Genomic DNA, 23,745 nt, shown 5'->3' on the forward strand with positions numbered 1-23,745 from the left:
GAATGACTGGAGGAAGAGAAGTAATTGGGGGCCACCAGTGGCTGTATCCTTAGCAACTGATTGTTTCCTGCGAATGTTTTCTGAACTCTAACTGCCCCAAGCACTCTTCTAGGTTCTCCGGGACCTATGAAGATAGTTAAACTCCTGTCCTTGAGAAGCTTATGACTAAGAGTGGGAGACAGATGGACGCGCCTACCTGCCCAATAAAGTCTCCAGATTCTATTCGGGAGAATGCAAGGACCCCGTCTTTGAAGGCAACAAGGGGTGGGGGGTGAAGCCCCTGGTGTGGCTCCTACCAGGACACAGCCCTGATCCGAATTGTTCCAAGTGAAGCCGGATCCCTTCCTTCATGTTTCCCTAGGATGACATGGGGGTCACCTAGCTGGTAATGGGAGTAGCTCAGGAACCCTCACAGTCACAATGATGGGGGAGACAACATTCACAGAACTGGAAGAGGTGATGCATTTGAGATCACAAAGTTCATGGGTTGTCTTGACTTCTCCCCTTCTCCTTCCCTGGGGACTAACTATGCCCACATTTAGCTCTCAGGTTAGATTTTTTTTTTTCCTCCTCGTTCTATCTCACCGATTCTCTCAAACTTGCTCTCTGTTGAGTCTTAGCATGGAATCAGGTGACTAATGTCTGCATGTACCTGCTGGTTGATGAATAAATCAGCTCTCATCACCGGAAACTATAGCCTAAGTGCATGGTGCTTAGGAAGGGAAGTCACTGGGGAGAATTTCAGGCTTGACACAGACTCATGACGGTGGGGCGCTTGGTATTTCAGGTTGTCAGTTGCATATTCCCCGTTCCCTCAGAGGGTGGCCCTTCGCTCCTCTGATGTCCCTTCCATGCACCTGGATCTCGTTAGCCTTGAGTGACCCCGGGGCAACTTAGAACAGAATCAGACTCCTTGGTCTCACGAGGGGACTTTGGGAATCAAGTAAAAGGCACAAAAGAGCCGGAATTGCTCGAGAAAGGGATGCTTGGGAGATGACTACGCACCTCTCTGCAAAACGGGCGCAGACTCTGACCATGAGGAGGCCACCGAATGGAACGTCAAGTCCAGTGGTCAGGGAACAGAGCAGAGAAAGACCCACGTGCCACCAAGTGGGTGTTGATTCTCCAAGACAGACTCACTAAGAGAAAATGCTCCCCTATACCAAGCACGGATTTTATCTTCAGTAGAAGGATGCCCATGTAGCTACGCAAGCCAATTCCCTGGGGTTACTTTTGTTTGTTTGGAACAACCAAATCACATCGTATCAACCCAATGGCTTTCATCCCACGTCGCGTGAATATTTATAGATAAAGTGTATACCAATCGGGCGAGCGGTATTGGACCTCAGCAGCCAACAGCGCCATAGACTAAGCCCTGGAAGAAAAATGTACTTGGCTCCCGTCCTAGGAAGGCTGTTTCGAAGGGACCTCTTTTTGAAATGTTTTCCAGCTGTTGTTTCCTTTCTGAATAATCCGAGCCTAATTCAATTTGTGGCACCTTTCTCTTTTCCAGATTTTTTTTTTTTCAGAAGGCAAATTATCCACATCTGGCTCTCTATAATCATATATATGTTCTGCTGGTTTTGGCTGAGACTTTTACTGAATTGTAGATAAATGACCCCGCTGGAACGCTGGAGAAGTATTCCACATTCCAAGGCACGATGGCAGCCTAACTGCTGTGCGTTATCTCCGGAATGCTGGGGGTAAAAAGGTCGCAACCTTCCCTGAGCGCTGACTCAGGGCATATCCAGCACGTCGTCATGTTACCGTTGGGGGAGAAGGCAGGGCAGAGAGAGCCAAGAATGCCCACGGATTACAGTTAAAAACAAAAACAAAACCCCTAAACCCCAAACAACAAAACCTAACTTTGGAAACAGTTCCATCCTCCTATATCCTCAAAACTATTTATAAAGCAACATGGGACTCCATAGATACAGCTTTCCTTCTGGTTTAACCATTTCCCCACCCAGCTCTCGTTCCCGGCGTGGTTGGCAGGGGTGTGAGAGATGGAAGACGGTAGAAAGCCACAGGACGTGGACTGGAGGAGGAATAAGAATTTGGAACCTCGTCACCTTGCTGGAAATGGACGAGAATCGGGAGTCCCCGAATCACCTGGGGATCCTGGTGAAGACCACGCCAGGTGGAAGAGGAGCTTCACTGGATGGACGAGCTGCATGGACTTCATTCTTCCCTCCCATGCCTGGGAACCAGCCTACAAAATATTAGCAACCTGTGCCAGGGCCCATGAAGGGAGGGAGGCAACAGAGTGGGCAAAGCTTGTGTCTGCCGCCCTTCCTCACACCCTTCCAGGGGCATCCCCGTCCCCCTCCAGATATTTCCTTTCCCCTTCAGCTGGCCATCGACTGGATTCCTGATGAAATGTGAACGGAGAGAGAAGTTTTCCTGGACGCTATCTCAGGATGTGCCAGTTTCCAGGGAAACCACATTATGCATCAGGCACAAAGGATTGGATAATTGAACCGTAATAGCCGTATCTGCATTCCCGACTCTTGGTGGAGTTCTAAATCGATCTGCTTCTCTCCTGCTCCCATCAAAGTCCGGAGCAGAGTCCACTCGTCCTGTATGACAAATGAGTCTTTGCTAGTCACGGTGCGATTCACGGAGCCGTAGCAGTGACATCACCTGGCAGTGCGTCCGAAGGCGAATTCAGACTCCGCATGGCCCACGTGCGCTGAAGCGGAGGCCTCGCTTTCAAAAGCCCTCAGATGATGCATCCGCACGATGAGGTCTGAGAATCACCGGTTAAGCAGGTGGCTTTCAAACTATGGGCTGCCACCTAGTAGGAAGTCATGAAATCAACTTCGTGGTTGGGACCGTGATTTAAAAAAAAAAAAAAAAAAAAAGAAAAGAAATCCTCTAGGGAACGTATAAGAGCACATCCTGGGGAGGAAGGGTAAATATGGCGGAACTTCTGTTTCCATCGCTGTGAATATTGGGTCAGTGTGTAAAATGGCCCATTGGTGGCTTCTCCCCTCCCTCACTCCCATGGGTCATTGTCAAAAGCGTGTGGAAAGCACCGATCTTGAGGTCTGGTTGGTTACGTAGGCAGTGTAAGCTTTCCCCTCCCATCAAGGTCGCACACCAGATGGATGCCTGCAGCTCACGAATTTACCCTCTCTGCAGATACACCTGAATGAAAACATGCTTTCTTGCCCTTTTACCATGAAGAAATAAGGTCGTATGTGTTGATCAGTGACTATTTAATAAGGACTCATTGGACATGCTCCTTCTAGAAAAAAAAACAACTCCTGAACGACAGGATGTTTCCTTCCATTGTGTTATTTAACCTATTATATATATAGTATCATTTATTGAGAGCGACAGCACGTGCAAGCACGTGCACGTGAGCAGGGGAGAGGGGCAGAGGGAGAGAGACTCTTAAGCAGGCTCCACACTCAGCGTGGAGCCTGATTCGGGCGCGATCCCACAACCCTGGGATTATGACCTGAGCCAGAAGTCAAGAGTCAGACGCTCAATCAACTGGGCCACCCAGGCACCCATGTTATATATTTTTTTGAGTCTTGGCTTCCACTTTTCCTTAGGCCATATCTAGCACTAAATAACTATAATACTTTGCTATTCTTTCATCATTTCCTTGAGAATATATCATATATGTTCTGTGAAGTCACACATGATTCCAACATGGCAGGAGAGTGTGAGGCTGGGTGGCTGAGCTGTGTGTATCCTACAGGATTAATCTGACAGTGAATTGATGTTTGCTTTGAAATATGCCTGTGTGTGTTACGAACGTTCTAGCTTTGTGACCTTGGGCAAGCTGTTTTACCTCACAGTATATGTATACAATAGGGATAATAAAAGTACCCGCCCTGGGGGGGGGGGGGGGTTTGTGAAGACAAAATGGGTGAATTCTATCAAATTCATTATGAAAAATATTGACTGGACTCCCACTGTATACTGGGCATGGTGGGAGATGCTGGGAATACAGTAGAGACAAACAGAGAGATCCTGCCCCGGTGGGGTTTCCAGTCTCTCAAGGAAGCAAACAGGCAAGCAGCAAACTCTCCCAGAGGCAGGCAGGCAGTCAAGAAACAAGGCACTCACTTCTACTGTCTCCCTCGGGGTTGCCCTTCTGTCTTCCCCCCTTCAAGACCCTTGCATGGTCCAGGAGGAGATACAGGGTCCTGACAGATGGCCTTAAGGCTTTTTCTGGGCTGTGGCTGCTTCTCTAAGACATTTCCTACCACCCCCCTGCTTGTGTATTTCGTTCCAGCCACAATGACCTCATTGCTACTTTCTGAGCATAACCAGGCAGGTCTGCCTCGGCGTCTTGCTCAAATCTCTATGTGGATTGTTTCTCCCCCAGATCTCCTTATGGCTCACCTCTCCCTTCGTTCAGGTCTCTGCTCACAACCCCTCTGTTGGGGAGGTCCTTCCAGAAGATCACACCTAAAGTAGGCCCTCTTACTCTCCATCACTCTCTATTCCTCTGCTCTATTTTCCCCCATAGCTCTTTTTATGTATTTTTTACTTATTTAAAAAAAATTTTTTTTTCAACGTTTTTATTTATTTCTGGGACAGAGAGAGACAGAGCATGAACGGGCGAGGGGCAGAGAGAGAGGGAGACACAGAATCGGAAACAGGCTCCAGGCTCCGAGCCATCAGCCCAGAGCCCGACGCGGGGCTCGAACTCACGGACCGCAAGATCGTGACCTGGCTGAAGTCGGACACTTAACTGACTGTGCCACCCAGGCGCCCCTTTACTTATTTTTTTAAAAGTTTTTTTTTTTTAAAGTTTATTTGAGAGAGAGAGAGAGAGAGAGAGAGAGAGAGAGCGTGCATGTGAATAGGGGAGGGGTTGAGAGAGAGGGAGAGAGAGAATCCCAAGCAGCGATTTGCTGACGGGGGCTCGAACTCACAAACCGCGAGATCATGACCTGAGCTGAAATCAAGACTCAGTTGCTTAACTGACTGAGCCACCCAGGCGCCCCCATAGCTCTTTTTAACGTGGACATATACCATAATGGTAAATTTTATGTGTAAACTTGGCTACGCCCCAGTACCTAGATATTTGGTCAAAAGTTATCCTAGATGATCCCATGAAGTTATATTTTTTTTAAATATGAGATTACATGTAAATTGGTAGACTTTGCATAAAGCAGATTGTCTTCCATAACGTGGGTGGGCATCACCCCATCAGTTGAAGACCTTAACAGAAAACCACTGACTTACCCCAAAGCAGGAATTCAGCTAGCAGGTTGCCTTTGGGTTCTAACTACAATATTAACCGTCAACTCTTCTTGAGGTCTCCAGCCTGCCAGCCTATCCTTCTGATTTTGGACTCGCCAGCCTTTACAATCACATAAGCCAATTCTTTTTTTTTTTTTTTAAATGTTTATTTATTTTTGAGAGACAGAGCGTGAGTGGGGGAGGGACAGAGAGAGAGGGAGACAGAATCCGAAGCAGGCTCCAGGCTCTGAGCCGTCAGCACAGAGCCCGACGCAGGGCTCAAACTCACAAATGCGAGATCATGGCCTGAGCTGAAGTTGGACGCTTAACCAACCGAGCCACCCAGGTGCCCGTCACATAAGCCAATTCTTAAAGTAACTCTCTCTGTATAAATACATATATATTACACACACACACACATCAATATATCTACCTATCTGTACACACACATGCATCCTGTTGGTTCTGTTTCTCTGGCGAACCCTAACACATACATTTGTTTCTTGCCTGCACCAAAAGGCATACTCCAGGAGAGAAGGGCTGTGTCTTACCACTATTCTGTCCTTGGTCCTCAATGAATTTTTACTGAAGGGGGCAAGAATTTCAGATTCGAAAAGATGGATAAGCAGGGTGATGAATGCCAAAGGGTAGGTTGGAAATTTCCTTCTTGTACTAGGTGGAGTGGTATTCCTTCCCACTTCCCCAAAATTCACGTGTACCTTGGACCTGAGCACGAGACCTTCTTTGGAAGCAGGGTCTTCCCACGTCATTACACTGAGGTGAGGTCACACTGGATTAGGGTGAGCCCTCGTCCAATAAGCAGCGTCTTTGTGAGAAGAGAAAATAGCGACGTAGAACGCACAGAAAGATCACGTGAAGGCAGGACAGCAGGTGACGCCCGAGGCAGTAACACCAAGGACTGCCGGCAACCTCCAGCAATGGGAGAGATGCGTGGATGGCTTCTCTCGCAGAGCCTCCAGAAGGTACGACACCTCTCAGATGCCCAGCCACCACAACTGTTAAGAAATGCTGTTGTTCAAGCCCCCGGTTGTGGTGCTCTGCTTTGGAGGCCCGAGGAAGTGAAGACACCCCAGTCTCACGTGTCTGTTTCCCAGAACCTTGCAATTCAACTGCAGCTGCCCCCATAGACCCCCTGAGTTGCCTTCCCTCCCCCCCCCCCACCCCCAAATGCTGAGTGCAGGCTCCCACCTGGCCACTCTGGAACCTTGTATCTACAAGTGAACAGGTGATTAAAATCTGCACAGAGAGCTGAGGGTGTTTCAAAAGGACAGCAAGCCTCTTCAAAGCTTGAGGGTCCGGGCTGGGAGGAAATCAGCTTCCGGTTCTGCCGAACCAAGACCTGAGCCCATGGGGTGACAGCCAACCCCACAGATGGGACGTCTGGAGGCGACGAGAAGGAGCGTTCACCCAGCTCTTGGTTCACAAGCTTTTAATTTTTTTGATGTTTATTTTTGAGAGAGACAGAGTGCGAGCAGGGGAGGGGCAGAGAGGGAGACACAGAATCCGAAGCGGGCTCCGGGCTCTGAGCTGTCAGCACAGAGCGCGACGCGGGGCTCGAACTCACGGACCGTGAGATCGTGACCCGAGCCGAAGTTGGACGCTTAACCGATTGAGCCACCCAGGCGCCCCTACAAGCTGCTTCTTGAATTAAGAAGGCTGGAGAAATTATACGTGGAGTAGTCTCCCAGATTTCCAGGGACAGTGATTTCACCCAGAGGATTCTGTGTCTGTGTCTGTGCCGGAGGCCTTGCGTGTTCGTCGTGTGGGTGCTGCTGGGTGCAGGGTGCTGGGTGGGGGAGGAGGGGCGGGGGATCGCTCCTGCTGGCGCGAGCTGGGACTGGCTCTCAGAGCACTTTTCCTTCCCAGCACTTATCGGTTTGTAATTGCAGATTTTTGTACTCAATTGATTTTGCCTGGGAGGATCCTTGTCGGTCTTGCCAGAGTCCCAGGAGGATGGGGATTAGGACTTTGTTGCTCCCTGTTGTGTCTGCTGTGCATAGCAGTGTGCAGCTTACAACAAGCATTTGAGAAATATTTGAAGGAAAATGAGATGTATAGATATAGGCCCACTATCAGGGTGTTAAAGGCCCCCTGCGGAAGTGTGCTTAAAATCTTGGAGGTATCCTCCCTTTATGAAACTCCCCCATCTTCCCCATGGCCTAATTGATAACAATTCCCCTGTTCTTGTCTTCACATAGGGGACTTCAGCTACCAATTCATGAGGCTTCCTGCCCATCCTGACTTTTTTTTTTTTTAGGTAGTCAACCTTTTCCCTCCTCCAAAGGCAGCCTTGTTTGGAATTCTAATCCAGAATCAATTGAAAATGGAGTTGATCGCAGTGGAATGGGAGTATGGGGTGGAACTCTCACAGGCCTCCCGCCTTTGTGAGCCCCTAAGGCCTCTCCAATGGTCCCCAGAGATTTCTGGTTTGAAAAGCCCACGTTGGGGGTCCTAGAGGATCCTCCCCAGCTGGAGACATGGGCCTTTGAGACTCAGATTCAATGGAACCTGGGCCTTTAGACCTTGACTCAGACTCAAACGTTGGGTCCACACTCAGACCCCAACAGGCGGCCTTCCCAGAATGCAGGGTCCAGCTCTTGGGAGAAATGTCCCGATCTCCTTGTATTCACCTTGTAAAAAGACAGCTCAGTTCCACGAGACGGGGAGTCAGTACAAAACACAGCACAACCATATAAGAAAAATAACTTTGTTATTAAGCATATATAATCTTATCAAAAGTACTTCATAGTATCACATCCGTAACTGTTCCAATACTAGCTCAGCTGTTATATAGACCTGTTATAAATAATGAACATGGCTACTGAAGTACAGGAGTAATCACTAGGAAATAAAAAACCATCGTGACACATTAAATCCCCAGGGCACATGCTTCAGGATCTTATAATGTTCAAGTCTCAGGGGGATGCGTGAAAGGGTCTTTCCTTCTTCTTTGATTTCCCTAAAGCAGTAATATTTTTTGAAGGAGCAGATGAAGTCCAAGATTTTATGCTTTAGCAATCAGTCATGGTTTTTTTTTTTTTTTCCAAATGGAAATTGTTTTTTGATTTGTTGTGAAATACACATGCTGACCATGCCAGGAAAAATTTCATCTATTTCCCTGAATTCATTATTAATAACTTGAGACGGCTCTATTCTATTAGTTGTTTGGCCTGGATTCCCATATATAAATTTCCTTTTCAGGAAGGTTATCGGAAAGATGTCAAGGTTGCACAATGAGGCGGCTGTGTCTCTGACAGGCTGGAGTTGGGGAGAGGAGGAGGGGCAGTGACCCCCAAAGTACGGTGAGGGATTTGCTCTCAGCCCAAGGAGATGCCTGGTGCTTAGTTACGGAGAATATCTCCTTCCCCTGCCTGCCTGGAAAAAGCGATCACGAGGCAAACAGTTGTGACCCCTGGAAAGGGAGCATGACCAGTGTCCCCTTCACCCGATATTTGGTGGGGTAATACTCCTCCCTCCATGCCAATGTGTATTTATTATTTACCTGTATGAACCCGCCTGAGTTCATAGAGTAGAAATGACTTCAGTTGGTCAGTTCACTCTGTAGCAGGTGTTGGACTTAACACAGGACAGAGAAGACAGCATTGCCCTTGTGCCCCCAAACTCTCTGGCCTGGGAAAGCATGTAATTTCTCCTTCTGGAATTTAGGAAGGGAGGAGGATTTTCCTAAACTAAACTGGGGCCTTCTGTGCACTATTTCCAACGGGATTATTTTTATTCCCACTGCTTTCCAAAAAGAAGAGCAATTCTTAGGTCCTATTCTAAGTTCTAGTCATCAGGGTGCAAAAAATGAAAGTCAGTATTTCTGCCAAGGGGTTGAGGAGGAGCAGTCCATGGTTTTGAAAACCTGAGGATGAACAATGATTTTATAAACTGATCTAGCAGACTGAGATCATACGACACAGGTTATTGTGTGTTGGGCTAGAGAATATTATCTAGTCTCATGAACCCCAACGATTACGTCCTTCAGTTCATTTTTTTAATGTATTATCCTAGCCTCCCGTCAAACGTGCTCTTCGGTTGTATGTTGCGAACATTTGACAATAAAAGAGACATATTTCCAAACACAAATCCTCATTTAAAAAAAAAAAATCAAAGATGGACCGAATCATTTCTCATGGAGCCTGGGGAGAATTTTCTTTAGCATTCATCCATCCACACCCTTTAAATATTGTGTTCCACGAGCCGGCAACGTTAAATGCTTTCCAGATGGGAATCCACGGCCGCTCAGTTCAGCTCTTAGTGAACCCGAGGTTGGCGAGGCCTTCTGCGGTGAAGATGGGACTCCGGAGAGACTGGGGAGCGACGGAAAATGCTAGAGAAGGCGCACTGAGAACGTGTTTGCTTGTCGCTGTAACTTTCTGATGGACTGTCACTGGGGATTTTGCAGGAGAAAGGAATAGTGGTGTTGAGGGTCCGTGGAAACTCCAGCCACCAGCTGACCGACTGGAATCCCAGGGATTTAACTTGATGGCAACAGGGGGAGGGAGGCTCTTGTCACTTGCGATTCGCACCCAGAAGCCCTGCCTATTGTTCTGGAGGAAGGAGACGGAAAGATGGAACGACAAACACCAACAGTGGCTTTTAAAGAAGCTTTCCCAGGAAGATAGTTATGTGATGGGTGAAAAGGCGATGGAAGAAATAAACACGCCCTTCCCAGAAATACAGGGACAAACTGCAGGGTGGGGAACAGGAACCCCAACATGAGCAGGCGTGCGTGTGACAGCGAGCATCTGTGCGGGTCCACGCCGGGGTGAAGGGCCCCGAGCAGGTGGCCGCCTTTCCACGTGGTAGATGTGAACATGGACTCGAGGAGCCCCGCGTGCTCCCCATCAAAACCAAGACGTTCCCCAATGATGTTCCAAAGCAGAAAATGCTCCTGGTCTCTTCAGCACCGCTCTCGCTCCAGTCTCTATGGAACCAGAGGAGGCCTTTTTCTGGAAAGGCTCGCGGCTGTGCGAGCAAACACAGACTCAATGGCGGGTTTGAGAATACACCACTTTCCCAACTGCTTCCCGCATTTGCTGAGGAAGGGGAATCAAGAAGGCCTGTAAGAACTGGAACCTGGACTAAGTTACGGAAAATTAAGGAAAAATGGGAAGAGCGGGAAGCAAATGTCTGCCAAACAAGAAAAACTGTTACTTCCCTCTGCATCCAAGAGAACTTCTAACAGCGTATCTGTGTTGGCAAGCTTCACCCGCCCCAGACAAGGACTTCCAATTCCCAACGATGGCAAATTTACTTGCCTTTGCAGATTCAGTGGGGTCCCTGCCTGAGGCAACCTTCTGCTTCTCCCACAACCCCAGTGAGCGACCTCCTTGCAGCCTCCAGCCCCAGTGCACACCGATCCAACAAGGATCAGGGCGTAATGGCACCTTCTGGGCACCCGGTCTGAGCCTGGCCGTTCAGTGCGTCTCCCTAAGGGTCAGCCACCCTTATTTAATATCTGTGATTTACTGAGCAAGCCCACTCATTTGATCAAGCAGCTTTAAAATGTCCTGGCAAAGCCCATTGTTCTAATGGGAATAAGGGTTCTTCATTTGTTTACTTTGTTTTGAGAAGAGTTTTTACTCCTATTACTACAGGCAACTTGCAGATATGCAGGGCATGAACCCTTAATGGTCATACTTGAACTCAGAATGTGGCAACTTATAGGACAGTAAACATAGGACTAATTTTTCTCCATTTTCCCTAATATCCGTTCCTACTCCATTCCCTCCTTTCTTTAATCAAAATTGGGAAACGAGGTTGGATAAGAGAGTAGAACATTTAAAATATATTAGACTGTTAGATTGACAAGGACAAAGAATTATCTGCCAAGGTAAATATACATTATCGCCTTCCCGTTTTAACTGAAGAAGCCTAATTTTGATACTGAGTGGTTACTGATTTTGGACACATATCCATCTATATATTTTTAATAAGTAACCTCCCATTTTCTCAGAACTTACCTTGCCACTTTTTCCGTTTGGATATTGTGCCAAACTTTAAGATACCATGAGAGTACTTAACTCAGAAATCCAGAAATTCCTCAGTAGGAAGGAGGGAAAGTTCCCATGTAGAACAGCCAACCCCCAGCACCCCCTCCCACCCCCCCCCCCCCCCCCACTGGCTCTTGGAAGGAAACATGTAATTAGCGACTTACTCCCTCATGTCTTCCCGGCAGGGGGACTGTGAGAACAGTATTTGGAAGAAGAGGAGGAAGGAGGAGGTGGGAAAAGAGCTCAAGAAATTAAGAATGTATCTTTTCTAGGTCTCCAGTGTTTTTTTTTTTTTTTTCTGTATAGGATTTAACTGCAGGTGAAAACACTCTTTGCTCCTCCTTTGGCATGAAGATGTTAGGATGTGCTAAGGATAAAAGTCTCTGGTGGGTCCCAAGTCTCTTGTCTCAGTTGTTTTTGGGTACTCGTCTCCAGAGCTGAAGTCCATGGCTTCCGGAGAGCTGGAAAATTCCTGAGGTAAAGGGAACTCCTCCGTTGAAGAGTGCGTCCGGTGCCCAAACACCTTCTTCTGCAGCTCAGCGATGTCGTTGCGGATGTCGGCCAGCAGCAGCAGCAGGAAGTCAAAAGAACCAGGGGGTCCCTGTGCACGGGGGAGGAATCAAAGCCAGAAAACCACACACTCGATCCTGTGCCAAGCCATGGCTTCCGTGGGCTCCGTGACTCGCCACTCCCCCTGCTTGGTGGCAGCTATGTGGCACATGACTCTGTGTCCCAAATGGAGCAAACGTTAACAGCTACTACAGTAGCTGGGTAGGGGGCAGGGGGAGTTCTTAAGATGGTCTTCTAATCCCTTCATCTCCCCGATGAGCTGTGGCGACACGCTCACCTCTCCTCTCCTCTAACTCTCGGCTACCTCAAATCAAGGAACAGAAGAACTCTCCTATGTTGCTTTCCAAAGAAAACCGGGAGATACTTATGGAAGGGTAGAGCAGTGGTTAAGGGGTTGGGGTTCCGTTGGGTCTGAATCTCAGCTCTGCGGCCTGCTAGCTGGTCTCGGGCAAGTCACCCCATTTCTTCGGGTTTTCGCCTCCCTATCTGCAAAACGGGGATGATAACTGTCCCAGTGTCACGGGGCTTCGTAGGGTTCGTAAGTGAGGATTTACAGGAGTTAATACACGTAAAGGGCTTAGAGCATCACAAATGCTCAAAATGTTATCTTTTTTTTTTTTTTTTAGTTTTTTTTTTTTTTCAACGTTTATTTATTTTTTGGGACAGAGAGAGACAGAGCATGAACGGGGGAGGGGCAGAGAGAGAGGGAGACACAGAATCGGAAACAGGCTCCAGGCTCTGAGCCATCAGCCCGGAGCCTGACGCGGGGCTCGAACTCATGGACTGCGAGATTGTGACCTGGCTGAAGTCGGACGCTTAACCGACTGCGCCACCCAGGCCGTTAGAACGTCTTTAAGGATCGTTGACTATAATGCCACCGGACTGAAGGTGAAAGTATGTTTGTAAAGGCACCCCTTCCCCATTGACCAGGAAAGGTCCAAGGACTTCCTAATCTTTCTATCGGTTGGACTTTTATCATTATATATAGCCTTTGTTAAGCCTCAATTTCTACATAGCGCTGTGTGGGGCACAGCAAGATAACGTGTGGACAAGCAAGGTCTGGGCTTGTTAGCGGCTTGCAGTACAATCTTTATTACCCCGCAACGTCTGCTGCCGGAGCTCCCAGAGAGAGCGATTTCATCTGCAGAGCACTTGGTAGAGGAGAGTATTTTGACATTAACCGATGCTCGCTCGAAGGGTCACAGCTCAGACACCGCTTGGCAGTGCACAGGGGAGGGGAGGGACATCCGGGGGTGCTAAGGATGGCCAGGATCGGACAGTTAAGAGGTGGAGGGGTTGGCATGGGAAGCCAGACCTCCCACATCCAAGCCAAAGTCTGTGACACTGATCTTTCCACTAGCACTGGAGTTGCCTGAATTTTCTGTCCTTTGGATACTGACTTTCATTTCTCATTTCCCAGACACCACGTGTATATCCCAGCTCATTTACTCTCAAGAGATCCCCAGCAGCCCTGCGTATCTCTGTACTTTTCTGGGAAGGGATGGTCCTCCGATCTGCTGGAGTTGCAGCGGTGGCTAAACTCTTACGTGTTCAGGGTTATGACGGCACCATCAGATGTTTTAGGACATACTGGGAAACAGGCTCATGGCGTGCTGGTTTTTGTTTGTAACCTTAAAAGAACACCTTCCGGATAAAGATTAGCCACGATAAAAGAAAACTAAAACAGAAGACCGGTTTCAAAAATAAAGGCCAACCAGCTGTTAAAGTCCTCCGTGATCGCCCTCCTAACCACCGAGTTCTGTTTAGGTAGGCTCAGTAAAGGCTGGAAGGGGCTGGCTTCGGCTGGTAAGACCAACCTGTAGCCCCCCCTGAGCTACGTCCCTGAGGACATTCCCCCTGGGGGAGCGGGACAGGTGGGGCTACTTACTGGCGACCCTCTGGGTCCGGGTGCTCCTCTCTCTCCCTGCAAGCAAGAAGGTCAGATTAGCTTTGTGGACAGAGACCACGTGGATGCCACCAGCACCGGTCTTCTACTTAGACCCTCACCGTAACCATTGCCCTGCACAAATGACAAGTGTCCCCTATCAGAAACAAATGGGAGCTTGAAGCTCGGCTCCCGGGACCGCTCATTGGAACAGATCTGCTTGGGGCAAGTGTCTCTCATCCCGATGTCCCCCCCGGGGCCGTGCATTTCCAGACCAGATCTGACATGAGGAATGCCTGTGTTCCAGGCAGTGTGTGTGTGTGTGTGTGTGTGTGTGTGTGTGTGTGTGACAACTTAGAAATTTTCTAAAGTAACACACCCTGCTTTATTTGCGAGGCAGGCGGCTCTTGAAGCGAAACCCCCACTTGCACAAAATGCAGCTTTTCTTGACTGTGTCAAAGAATGGGGACACACCGCATAGCCCCATGAAAGAACAGTGGCTAAAGAGTAAGACATGTGCTACTATGGCAACCCAGCAGCTTGTTTAAAATTTATAGGGGTATGGGGCGCCTGGGTGGCGCAGTCGGTTAAGCGTCCGACTTCAGCCAGGTCACGATCTCGCAGTCCGTGAGTTCGAGCCCCACGTCAGGCTCTGGGCTGATGGCTCAGAGCCTGGAGCCTGTTTCCGATTCTGTGTCTCCCTCTCTCTCTGCCCCTCCCCCGTTCATGCTCTGTCTCTCTCTGTCCCAAAAATAAACAAATGTTGGAAAAAAAAAATTTATAGGGGTGATCTTCCTTTTTTTATTAAAAAAATTTTTTTTAACTTTTTTTTTTTTTTTTTGAGACAGAGACAGAGCACGAGTGGGGGAGGGGCAGAGAGAGAGGGAGACACAGAATCCGAAGCGGGCTCCAGGCTCCGAGCTGTCGGCACGGAGCCCGACGCGGGGCTCGAACTCACGAACCGCGATATCACGACCTGAGCCGAAGCCGGACGCTTAACCCACTGAGCCACCCAGGTGCCCCGGGGTAATCTTTCGCAGGGATGGTTTTGGTTGTTGTTTTTATCACAGGTGTTTGCTTTTTAGATGTCCTGTCCAGCTTTGCGGGGGGGGGGGGGGGGGGGGCGGGGAGAGATGTGTCTCGATTTTGCTACATGCAGAGTGGGGACGATAAACAGTGCTTGAGCTTTACTTGGTGCCTGTGCAATAGGCTGAAAATGGGAAATCTTAAGCTTGTAAGGACCACTCATCAGACTTACCTTAGAGCCGTCTCTTCCTGGTGCACCTGGCGGACCCTACAAGACACGGGGATCTAGTTGAAGGGGAGGAAAAAAAGCACGGGACAAGAACACGCTTTCCCCAACAGCAGCAAATGGATGTCTGATAAAGTACTGACCACAGGGCCCCTCCGGCCTTGCTTAATGTGGGACAGATCAGGAGATGGTCCCATGGGTCCCATGGAGCCCCGTGGGCCGGGCTGCCCGGGAGGGCCTGGCATACCGGGGAAGCCCGGGCTCCCCTTAGGTCCTGGTGAGCCTGTAATCAGAGAACATCTCATTAGCTCCATATCCCACGAAAAGGACAAGGGCTCTGGCCGGCAGGAGGGTCTGGGAGCCCTTTACAGCCATTTCTCTTTGCAGTCTGCCCTGCGCCTTCTGACACCTCCACTAAGGTGCCCTATCGGCATTTTAAACTTGACGTGATCAGAATTCTCCACCCCTTATGTAATCGTTGTAGACCTCATTTCTCCGGGGGCATCTCAATGCCTCTTCTCTGCAAGAGAATTAACAGGTTACATCGTTGTGTACCATCATAGTATAAACATAAGGTGTATGTGTATATCATAGATACATACATTGGCTGTATATCAGATACAGACGTACATGACTGTATCCATATATGCAAATGCACAACACGTATACTCCATACAGGTGTGTGTAGTTGTTTACGGATACCATTATCCTCTGAATGTCCTAAGGTTTAAAAACTGGGAGATTTCCGGGATCTGTCTGAAAACAGGAAGAAGTAAAGCCTGGACAATTCTCCCACTGGCACACCTGACCAGAGCCGTACGCAGGGGCTGCCCCTTCAAAGTGGGGCTCTGCCCTCTCTGGTTCAGTTTCCTCCCCACCGCTCACACCCTGGCCCTGCATTCACCTGTGCCTACCTGCCTCGTCCCTGTAGACACTGAGGGTTTTGCTTTGTTTTCTAATTCTTTTCTGAGGCCTAAATCGACAGAGCGCTGGGAGCATATGGGGTTTAAGAGCAAGCTACAGGACTGCTTTTGTGCCTGCTTGATAGTAATTGTATGAGGACCAGAATGTGGCCTTACTTATCATGGAAGCTGACGGGGACGTGACCTATAGGCCTCATCTGTTTGTAACTGCAGACACAGAGAGTTGTAAACAGCCACTCCGGCTTGGGCGGGGCTTGCGGGGGGCGGGGGTGGCCAGTGTCTGTGACACAGTGAGGGAGAGCCTCACTGGCTCCTGGGGAGCGTGGTTGCTAAGTTGTAGGGCAGCGCTTGGTGCAGACTTCACCTCTGCCCCGGATGTCAGCTGGGGTGGGGGGAGGGGGGGAAAGGGTGTAAGCTCTAGGAGAACCTTTTTTTTTTTTTAAATTGCAGTAAACGCCACAAGGTATGAAAGTTACCATTTTAACTACTTTAAGATGTACACTTTAGTAACGTTAAGTACATTCACATTGTCTTGCAACAGATCGGCAGAACTTTTCATCTTGCAAAGCTAAAACTCTGTGCCTATTGCCAGCCCCTGGAAACCACTATTCTTTTTTTTTTTTTTTTTCTTTTACATTTATTTACGAGAGACAGAGTGAGACAGAGCGTGAGTGGGGGAGGGGCAGAGAGAGGAGACAGAGTCTGAAGCAGGCTCCAGGCTCTGAGCAAGCGTTCAGCACAGAGCCCGACGCAGGGCTCGAACCCACTAACCGTGAGATCACGATCTGAGCCGAAGCCAAAGTCGGATGCTCAACCAACTGAGCCACCCAGGCGCCCTGGCAACCACTATTCTGTTTTTGTTTTTTAAGTTTATTTATTTATTTTGAGAGAAAGAGATGGAAACAGAGCGAGAGAGCAGCACAGAGCCCAATGTGGGGATCGAACCCACAAACGGTGAGATCATGACTTGAGCTGAAAGCAAGAGTCAGATGCTCAACCGACTGAGCCACCCACACGCCCCCACCATTTTACTTTCTGTCTCTCTGAACGTGACCACTTTGGATACCTCATATTAGTAGAATCATACGGCATTTGTCTTTTTGTGACTGGTTTATTTCCCTTAGCCTAATGTCCTCAAAGTTTATCTATGTCATAGCATGCAGCGGGATTTTGTTCTTTTTAAGGCTGAATAATACTCCCTTCCTGTGTATACCACATTTTTGTTTCTACACTCATCCACTGATGGACGCTTGGGTAGCCTGGTTATTGTGAATAGTGTTGTCCTGTATTCAGGCATGCAAACATCTCTTTGGGATCTTGCTTTTGATTCTTTTGTATATTATACCCAGATGTGGGACTGCTGGGTCATATTAGTTTTACTCTTAATTTTTGGGGGAACCCTGTGTTCCGCAGAGGCTGCATCATTTTACGTTTCCACCAACAGTGCACAAGACTCCCCTCTTCACAGCCTCACCTACGCCCGTTCTCTTCTCTTCTTGATAGTGGCTATCCTAAGGGAGATCCTAATGGATGTGAAGTGATACCCTGTAGTTTGGTTTGCATTTCTCTACGATTAGTGATGTTGGGCATCTTTTCATATGCCTGTTGGTCGTCTGTATATCAACTTTGGAGAAATGTCTATTCAAGTCCTTTGTCCATTTTTATATCGAGTTCTTTGATTTTTTTGTTGTTGAGTTGCAGGTTTTTTTCTATTCTGGATATTAACCCCTTATCAGGTGAATGATTTCCAAACATCTTCTCCCATTCTGTAGACTGCCTTTCACTCTGCTGGTTGTACCCTGTGACGCACAGCATTTAAGTATGATGTAGACCCCTTTGTCTATTATCCCTTTTGTCATCTGTGTCACACCCAAGAAAGCTGTGCCAAATCCATCATCATGAGGCGTTTCTCCTATAATGCCTTCTAGGAATTTTATAATTTCAGATCTTACTTCGGGATCTAGAATCCATTTTGAGTTAATTTTTGTGTATGGTGTGAGATAAGGGTCAAACTCCATTCTTTTGCATACGGAACAACAGGAGTTTTAACCTGTTTTCAGCCGTAGACTTTGTGAGGCCATGGGCCATGTCCGAATCGCCAGCACACTCGCAGAGTCCTGGGTACACACAGGCTGCTTAGTAAATGTTTCACATCAAGTGAGTACACTGAAGAGGGTGGGCTGATTGCTGTGTGATAATTATTCACTGGCGATGTCTATCTCAAATGCATACAGTAATACTTTTGGAAGATACCTAGCTAGCTCCTACTATTGACAGACCACAGGGACAGGATGGAATAATTTTCATGCACCGGAAAACAGAGCAAGTCAAATGTTAGAGAAACGAAGACCAGGCTTTTCATATTTGGGGAAGTCTTTTCTAGCTCATAGGCCAAGCCAAAGTTAAAGACAGTTAATGTTCTATCCAAACACGTTTCACCCCCTTACTCTCAACGCTGGTTCTAAGCACATCCTGAAAGAGTTTATCTGAGAAATGGACCAGATTCCTCCTGTAACTAAATTCTTCAACTCCAGTAGCACAAGGAAAGGCCAGAGATAACATTTTGCCTTCATTTTTCCAATCAATGAACTTCAGAGATCACTGTATGTCAAGCGTCCTTAGGATGTGGGGCTTTGATGTGCAAACGGAAGCACCTTATACATAACTGTGGGGGCCACAGAGCAGCAGCCATCAAAGTCAAAGGTTTCCAATCCACCGTAGTTTCCAATGTTGGCGGCCCAGACTGCGATTTATCGTTAGCCTCGGGACTGGACTTCTAGTTATGGGTAGGAGAAACCTTATAATCTCTCTGGCTGCCCTGATACATTTCAACGAACGGCATCACAAACTGATGCTGGAATTAAGGGGTGAGCAAGAATTGGAGGCACACAGCAAGGGCAGAGTCCATTGCTCAAGTCACTCCTCGGTTACTCACTGCTCCATCAAGGACCCTGGACAGCTCAAACCGTGTTAGAAATCAGATGGCAGAACTGGAAAGGAGGGCTAGTAAGTCATTCATGGAGAAGAAAGCCAGCCAACGGTTCTCTTGTTTCTACTTCATTTGTCCTTGTTGGACTGATACATTGACTGGTCTGGAGATGAACTTCCTCCAGGGAAGCAGAGCAAGAGCACTGTCTTAGAGAAGGGTGGAGAGCTCTGTGCTAGGAATCAGTTCGTAAGGAGACCCACATCTACTTAGACTCAGCAAGAGGCTGCCTGTGGGAGGCATCTGGAGAAAACTCCACCATGGCCCAGAGTACCTCAGGCCAAGGGGATGAACAAGACGGTAAACCACAGTCCTGGACCAGTTCTTGCTCCTTGTACAGACTGAGGCCCAGGGTACGTCTGTTTGGTAGAAACCAGGCGATTAAGGTATAAGTGGAAAGGAAAACACGTAAACAGTTTGGAAAGAATTTTGAGCCTTTGCTCTTGCTGAGATTCCAACCTATAATCTGCCCACGTCCTTCCGGGTTGAACAAACCCTACGAGGTCTTTCATGTCCAGGTCAAATCCGAGTCCTGGAGTCACAGGAGGCCACAGTGGTCTCTCCCTTCCATAAGCTCCCACGGTGGGAAGCCCCTGTTCACATACTCAGGGGCATGCAGATACTGTTTCGTTCTATTGGCTTTTGCTCTTTGTGTCTCGTCTTTCTCATTAGAATGCCAGGTCGCTCCTAACATCTAGCACACTACTAAGTGAGGATAATCAGGGATAAGACCCTCTATGGTTTAGAATCATCTGCTAACACTAATATCATTTCCTTTATTGGTGCGGAAAAAATTCTGTTGATCTATGGAGGGACTCACGATAAAATACAAAACGCGATGTAACTATTTTTTGAAAGTTCTCGTTGTGTATTTCCTGATGGAATGATAGGACGTTTAGGGTTTTCTTCAAGTATAAGGGTGAATCTCCAAAACAATACGCTGAATGCAAGAAGCCAGACAAAAAGCACACCCGTGATGAGATTCCACTGCTCTGAAGTTCTAGAACAGACAAAACTAGTGATAAAAGCAGGTCAGTGGTTGCCTACAGTTGGGGACATGGGAGTAAACTACAAAGGGACACAAGGGAACTTTGTGGGGTGAGGGAAATGATCTATGTCTTGATATAGTGATAGGGTGCTGATTAGTAAGGGCTTGATATAGGACGTATACATTTGTCACAACTCGTTGAACTGTGATTACCGGGGTACGTTTTATTGTATATAACTGTATCTCAATGAAGTCGACTTACAAAAAATATATAGATACAAAAAGAAATACAGATGTGCACGTGTTCACAAATAACAGGGGAAAGAGGAAGAACGAGGTTAAGATTAAGATGTGGCCCTAGGGGTTCCTTACCCGATTCTATTCTTGTATGTTAACATGAGAAATAATTCTTCCTTTTGTTTCTCTGTAACTTAACATGATCTCTAAGAATCTTACCCAAGCCCAGGACAATGACCTTTTTCTCCCAGGTTTCTCCTGGTTGTGAGGGTTTCTCAGGCTCGAGGACCCAATCCCCCCCCAAGGCTTCTTATCACACTGGTGTGGGAGCTCCCTGGACTCCTGCCGGGGCCCTCACCCATGGAGTCTGATCTGTGTCCAGCCCGCATTCGTGGCAGGTTCTGGCAGGTCTTGGCTGGTGGCTCCCTCACCCTCCCTGACCCTCCCCAAAACTCACCAGGAGGGCCCTGGCCCCCAGGCAGTCCAGGAGGTCCTGGAAGGTAGGCATTTGAGGCCAGCACTTTGTTGCCAGTGATGTACTTGCCCAGGTCGGCAGCACTGTTGGGGAGCAGGGCAATCTGTAAAAAGAAGACGATCCTCGGTCAGGAAGCCATGGCCCCACTGCCAGGGAGACTGTTCGCATTTGTGTGTTCACAGAGGCTGCAAATCCTTTTTGCGGTAACTCCCCTCCACGAGTTAGAGCTCCTGGATTCCCCTGCTTTGAGTTAGAGCTCAGACGGGCTGTAGAGATCCCTTTCTAACCCAGAGGCCTTCCCGTGAAAATGACTCGTATGAGATCACTTGGCTGGTTAGTGGATAAACCTGGACAGGCTCCAGATAGCCGAGATGTGATCATTAGACTCAATACTTGAGTCTTCAATTTGTTAATTACTTCATTTAGTACCTACCACGTGCCAGGCCCTGTGCTTGGTTCTAATGGTGACAATGGCGATTGAGAAGGGTCCCCGCTCTTAGAGACCCCTCAGCCTAGGGAGCCAGGACCGAGAAGGTGGCTTAACGTTCACCTGCACGCTCAGGTGTTTGGGAACCAGTGGCCAACACTGACTGTGATGGAAAAAATAGGTCCACAAAGGTTTTGGCACGCCCACCTTCGAAAGGTGGAAGCTAATTTCCACCCTCGGAGCGTGTGCTGTGCTTAGAAACTCATGTCCAATGACTAGAAAATGGCGGAAGGGATGGTGTGTAACTTCTGAGATGAGAGCATAAAATGCACCATGGCTTCCTCTACGCTTTCCCTCCTGGATTTCAGGCAGCTCATTCCAGGGGGAAGCCAGAGGGGTCACCCAGACAAATGACCTTCACGTTCCTTGAGATCAGGTAGGCTGTCTTTTTCAAGAAGCTAATTTTGGGGTGCCAAGTCAGGTGGAGAAAGGCTCATTTATGAGGGTCAGAGCTATCCCTTCCAGAAGACTTACTCTGGAGTCCCGTAGAAACCAGGTATTTCTGAGATTTTTCTAGAACATGTTACATTCGTCCCCATGTCCTCCCGGAGGAGGCTCTGCTTGGAAACCCCGTGTGCAGCGCACAACACAGGCCAGGAGAAGGCACATGGCAGGGCTCATCGCTAGCCTTGGAATGCTCTAGACGCCCTACACCCATCTTTGGATCTGAGCTTTTGAGAGAGGTACCGAGCATCGCTGCATAGTCAGAGGTGGCCAGCTCTGTGCCCTGTGAGGTTCAACATCAGCACAGCGAATGAAATTAAAAATTGCACAACGTTCTTCCTCTGAGGCTTGTTATCAACCCTGAACTATGACTTCTGGGCGCACAAAACAACAAGGTGCTCTGCCACTTGCTGCCTCCTGGTCTGTGTTGCCCCCTGGGCACAGGCTTTCCATGTAGGGAGAGGATCTGGATGACCTCGATCTTGGGAGTCTTTTCCCTTTCCACCTTCACGGGCAAGTCAGCCTTTCTCACCTCCTATTTCCTTCCTCAGGGATTTCCACCCATTTCCAAGACACTACAGCCCTCTCTCTGGTCAAGTTCTGATGCAGCAGAGTGAAACCCTCTGTCGGTGAGGCCACACAAACCACCCTAAGATTTCAGGGCCTGCACATGTCTTTAACAGTAAGGAATGGGGGCGCCTGGGTGGCTCAGATGGTTAGGTATCCGACTTCAGCTCGGGTCATGATCTCGCGGTTCACGGGTTCGAGTCCCGCCTCGGGCTCTGTGCCGACAGCTCGGAGCCTGGAGTCTGCTTCGGATTCTGTGTCTCCCTCTCTCTCCACCCCTCCCCTGCTCAGCTCACGCTCTGCTTCTCTGTCTCAAAAATAAACATTCAAAAAGTAAAAAAAAAAAAAAAAAATAAGGAATTCACTACCAGGGGTTAGGGCACCTGGCTCGACAGTAACGGAATAAAAGATGATCATGAGATATTGAGCCCCGAAGCCTAGGCCTGCAGGGAGAGTAGAAGCTACAAAATGCATCTACTAAATCACCACTGAGAGATCAGGAGGTGGATGGTAGGCCTGGGAAAGGTTTGCTGTCCAAGATGACCTCATCTGGCTTCAGAAGGTCCTTGGTCTCCTGCATTCGTGTCTACTTCTGAGCATGGAGGCTTGGGAATACTTAGCACGTCCGTGATGAAAGAGGGCTCTGATGGGGACCCCTGGCCAAGGTCCCCTTCTCCTGCCGGACAGCCGCTGGGTGGGGGGCTGGCTCGATCCAGTTTTAGAAACTGATGATTCTTCTTAGTCATGGAGACGGATGTTCTTGCCAATGGAGGAATCCAGTATCAGCGAAAAGCAAACATCCCAACATGAGGTTTTTACTTGTATCCGGTATGTCTCATGGAGAACAAATTCTTTTGGCTCCTTTGCAGGGCGACTCCCTAATACCGCATCCTAATAGCTTCTTAATAGAAGCATGTGCAATTTTTCTAAAAGGCAAGTTCATGGGAAACCCCCGGAAGGTTTCGGCTGTATCCCTGCAGCCTGGTGTGAAGAACAAGCGGAGCCAAGAGGTTCAAGGTGTTGCTCCCGCTCAGCGTCCCTCACAGCGCGGGGCAGGCTCCCTTGCGGTCAACGTCCTGTTCTGCTTCAGCTGCCTTAGGGGACCCATGTGAATCCGGGATGCTCCCCCATCTGGAACTTCCCCCAAAGAACTTGAGGTTCTTACTGAAATCTATCCAGCTCTGGGCAGGAGGATGTTCGGAGGACAGGAAGTTCCAAGAAGCATCAACAACGTCTTTCAAAGAATCCCCTCGATATCCTTAGCATTTCTGAGCGCATCCCAGGATGCTTGGCAGTCCGCTACCTAGTATTCACATCCTTGGGTAAGGACAGCCGTAAGGGTCCACGAGCTAGGAGATTCCTGACCACTCACTGCCCTCCTCCATGCCTTGAGAAGACCCAGTGTTCCCTGAAAAATGCAAACAATGACCCCCGTGATCATCACTCAGAAGCCAGTGGGGCCAACCTTAAGAATTAGAATATTGTGCAGTCTGACAGTTTTTTTTTTTTTTTTATCAGGACTCGTGATTCAAAGCCCTCACCAGGACGCTACTGGGATCTAGGGGGTTTACAACGGTGCTGGTGTCACTGGGTCATGGCAAGATACCACTCCAACCTGCAAACGTGGGCCTGTCACCCTGGCGTGGAACGGGAGGGAACCAACGAGCGAGGGGAATTTAGAAGCAAATCTACTGTAACTAGGG

The 23,745-nt window shown here is 48.5% G+C and overlaps 1 protein-coding gene across 2 annotated transcripts in view; it reads right to left on the reverse strand.

The window, feature by feature from the left end:
• The window catches only part of CCBE1 (collagen and calcium binding EGF domains 1), a 248,201-nt gene that overhangs the window by 4,722 nt on the left and 219,734 nt on the right, over positions 1-23,745 (reverse strand). The window contains exons 7-11 of one of the 2 annotated variants that reach the window (XM_047827889.1): positions 20,527-20,647; positions 15,079-15,218; positions 14,942-14,977; positions 13,687-13,722; positions 7,923-11,829 (exon numbers count right to left, since the gene is read on the reverse strand). In XM_047827889.1, the coding sequence (XP_047683845.1) occupies positions 11,596-11,829; positions 13,687-13,722; positions 14,942-14,977; positions 15,079-15,218; positions 20,527-20,647 (567 nt within the window). In that variant the 3' untranslated portion in view covers positions 7,923-11,595. Of the gene's footprint in view, positions 1-7,922; positions 11,830-13,686; positions 13,723-14,941; positions 14,978-15,078; positions 15,219-20,526; positions 20,648-23,745 lie in introns of those variants that run through there. The other variant, XM_047827888.1, reaches the window with a different exon arrangement.

Source organism: Prionailurus viverrinus, chromosome D3 (assembly GCF_022837055.1).
Source record: "Prionailurus viverrinus isolate Anna chromosome D3, UM_Priviv_1.0, whole genome shotgun sequence".
NCBI classification, from domain to species: Eukaryota; Metazoa; Chordata; class Mammalia; order Carnivora; family Felidae; genus Prionailurus; species Prionailurus viverrinus.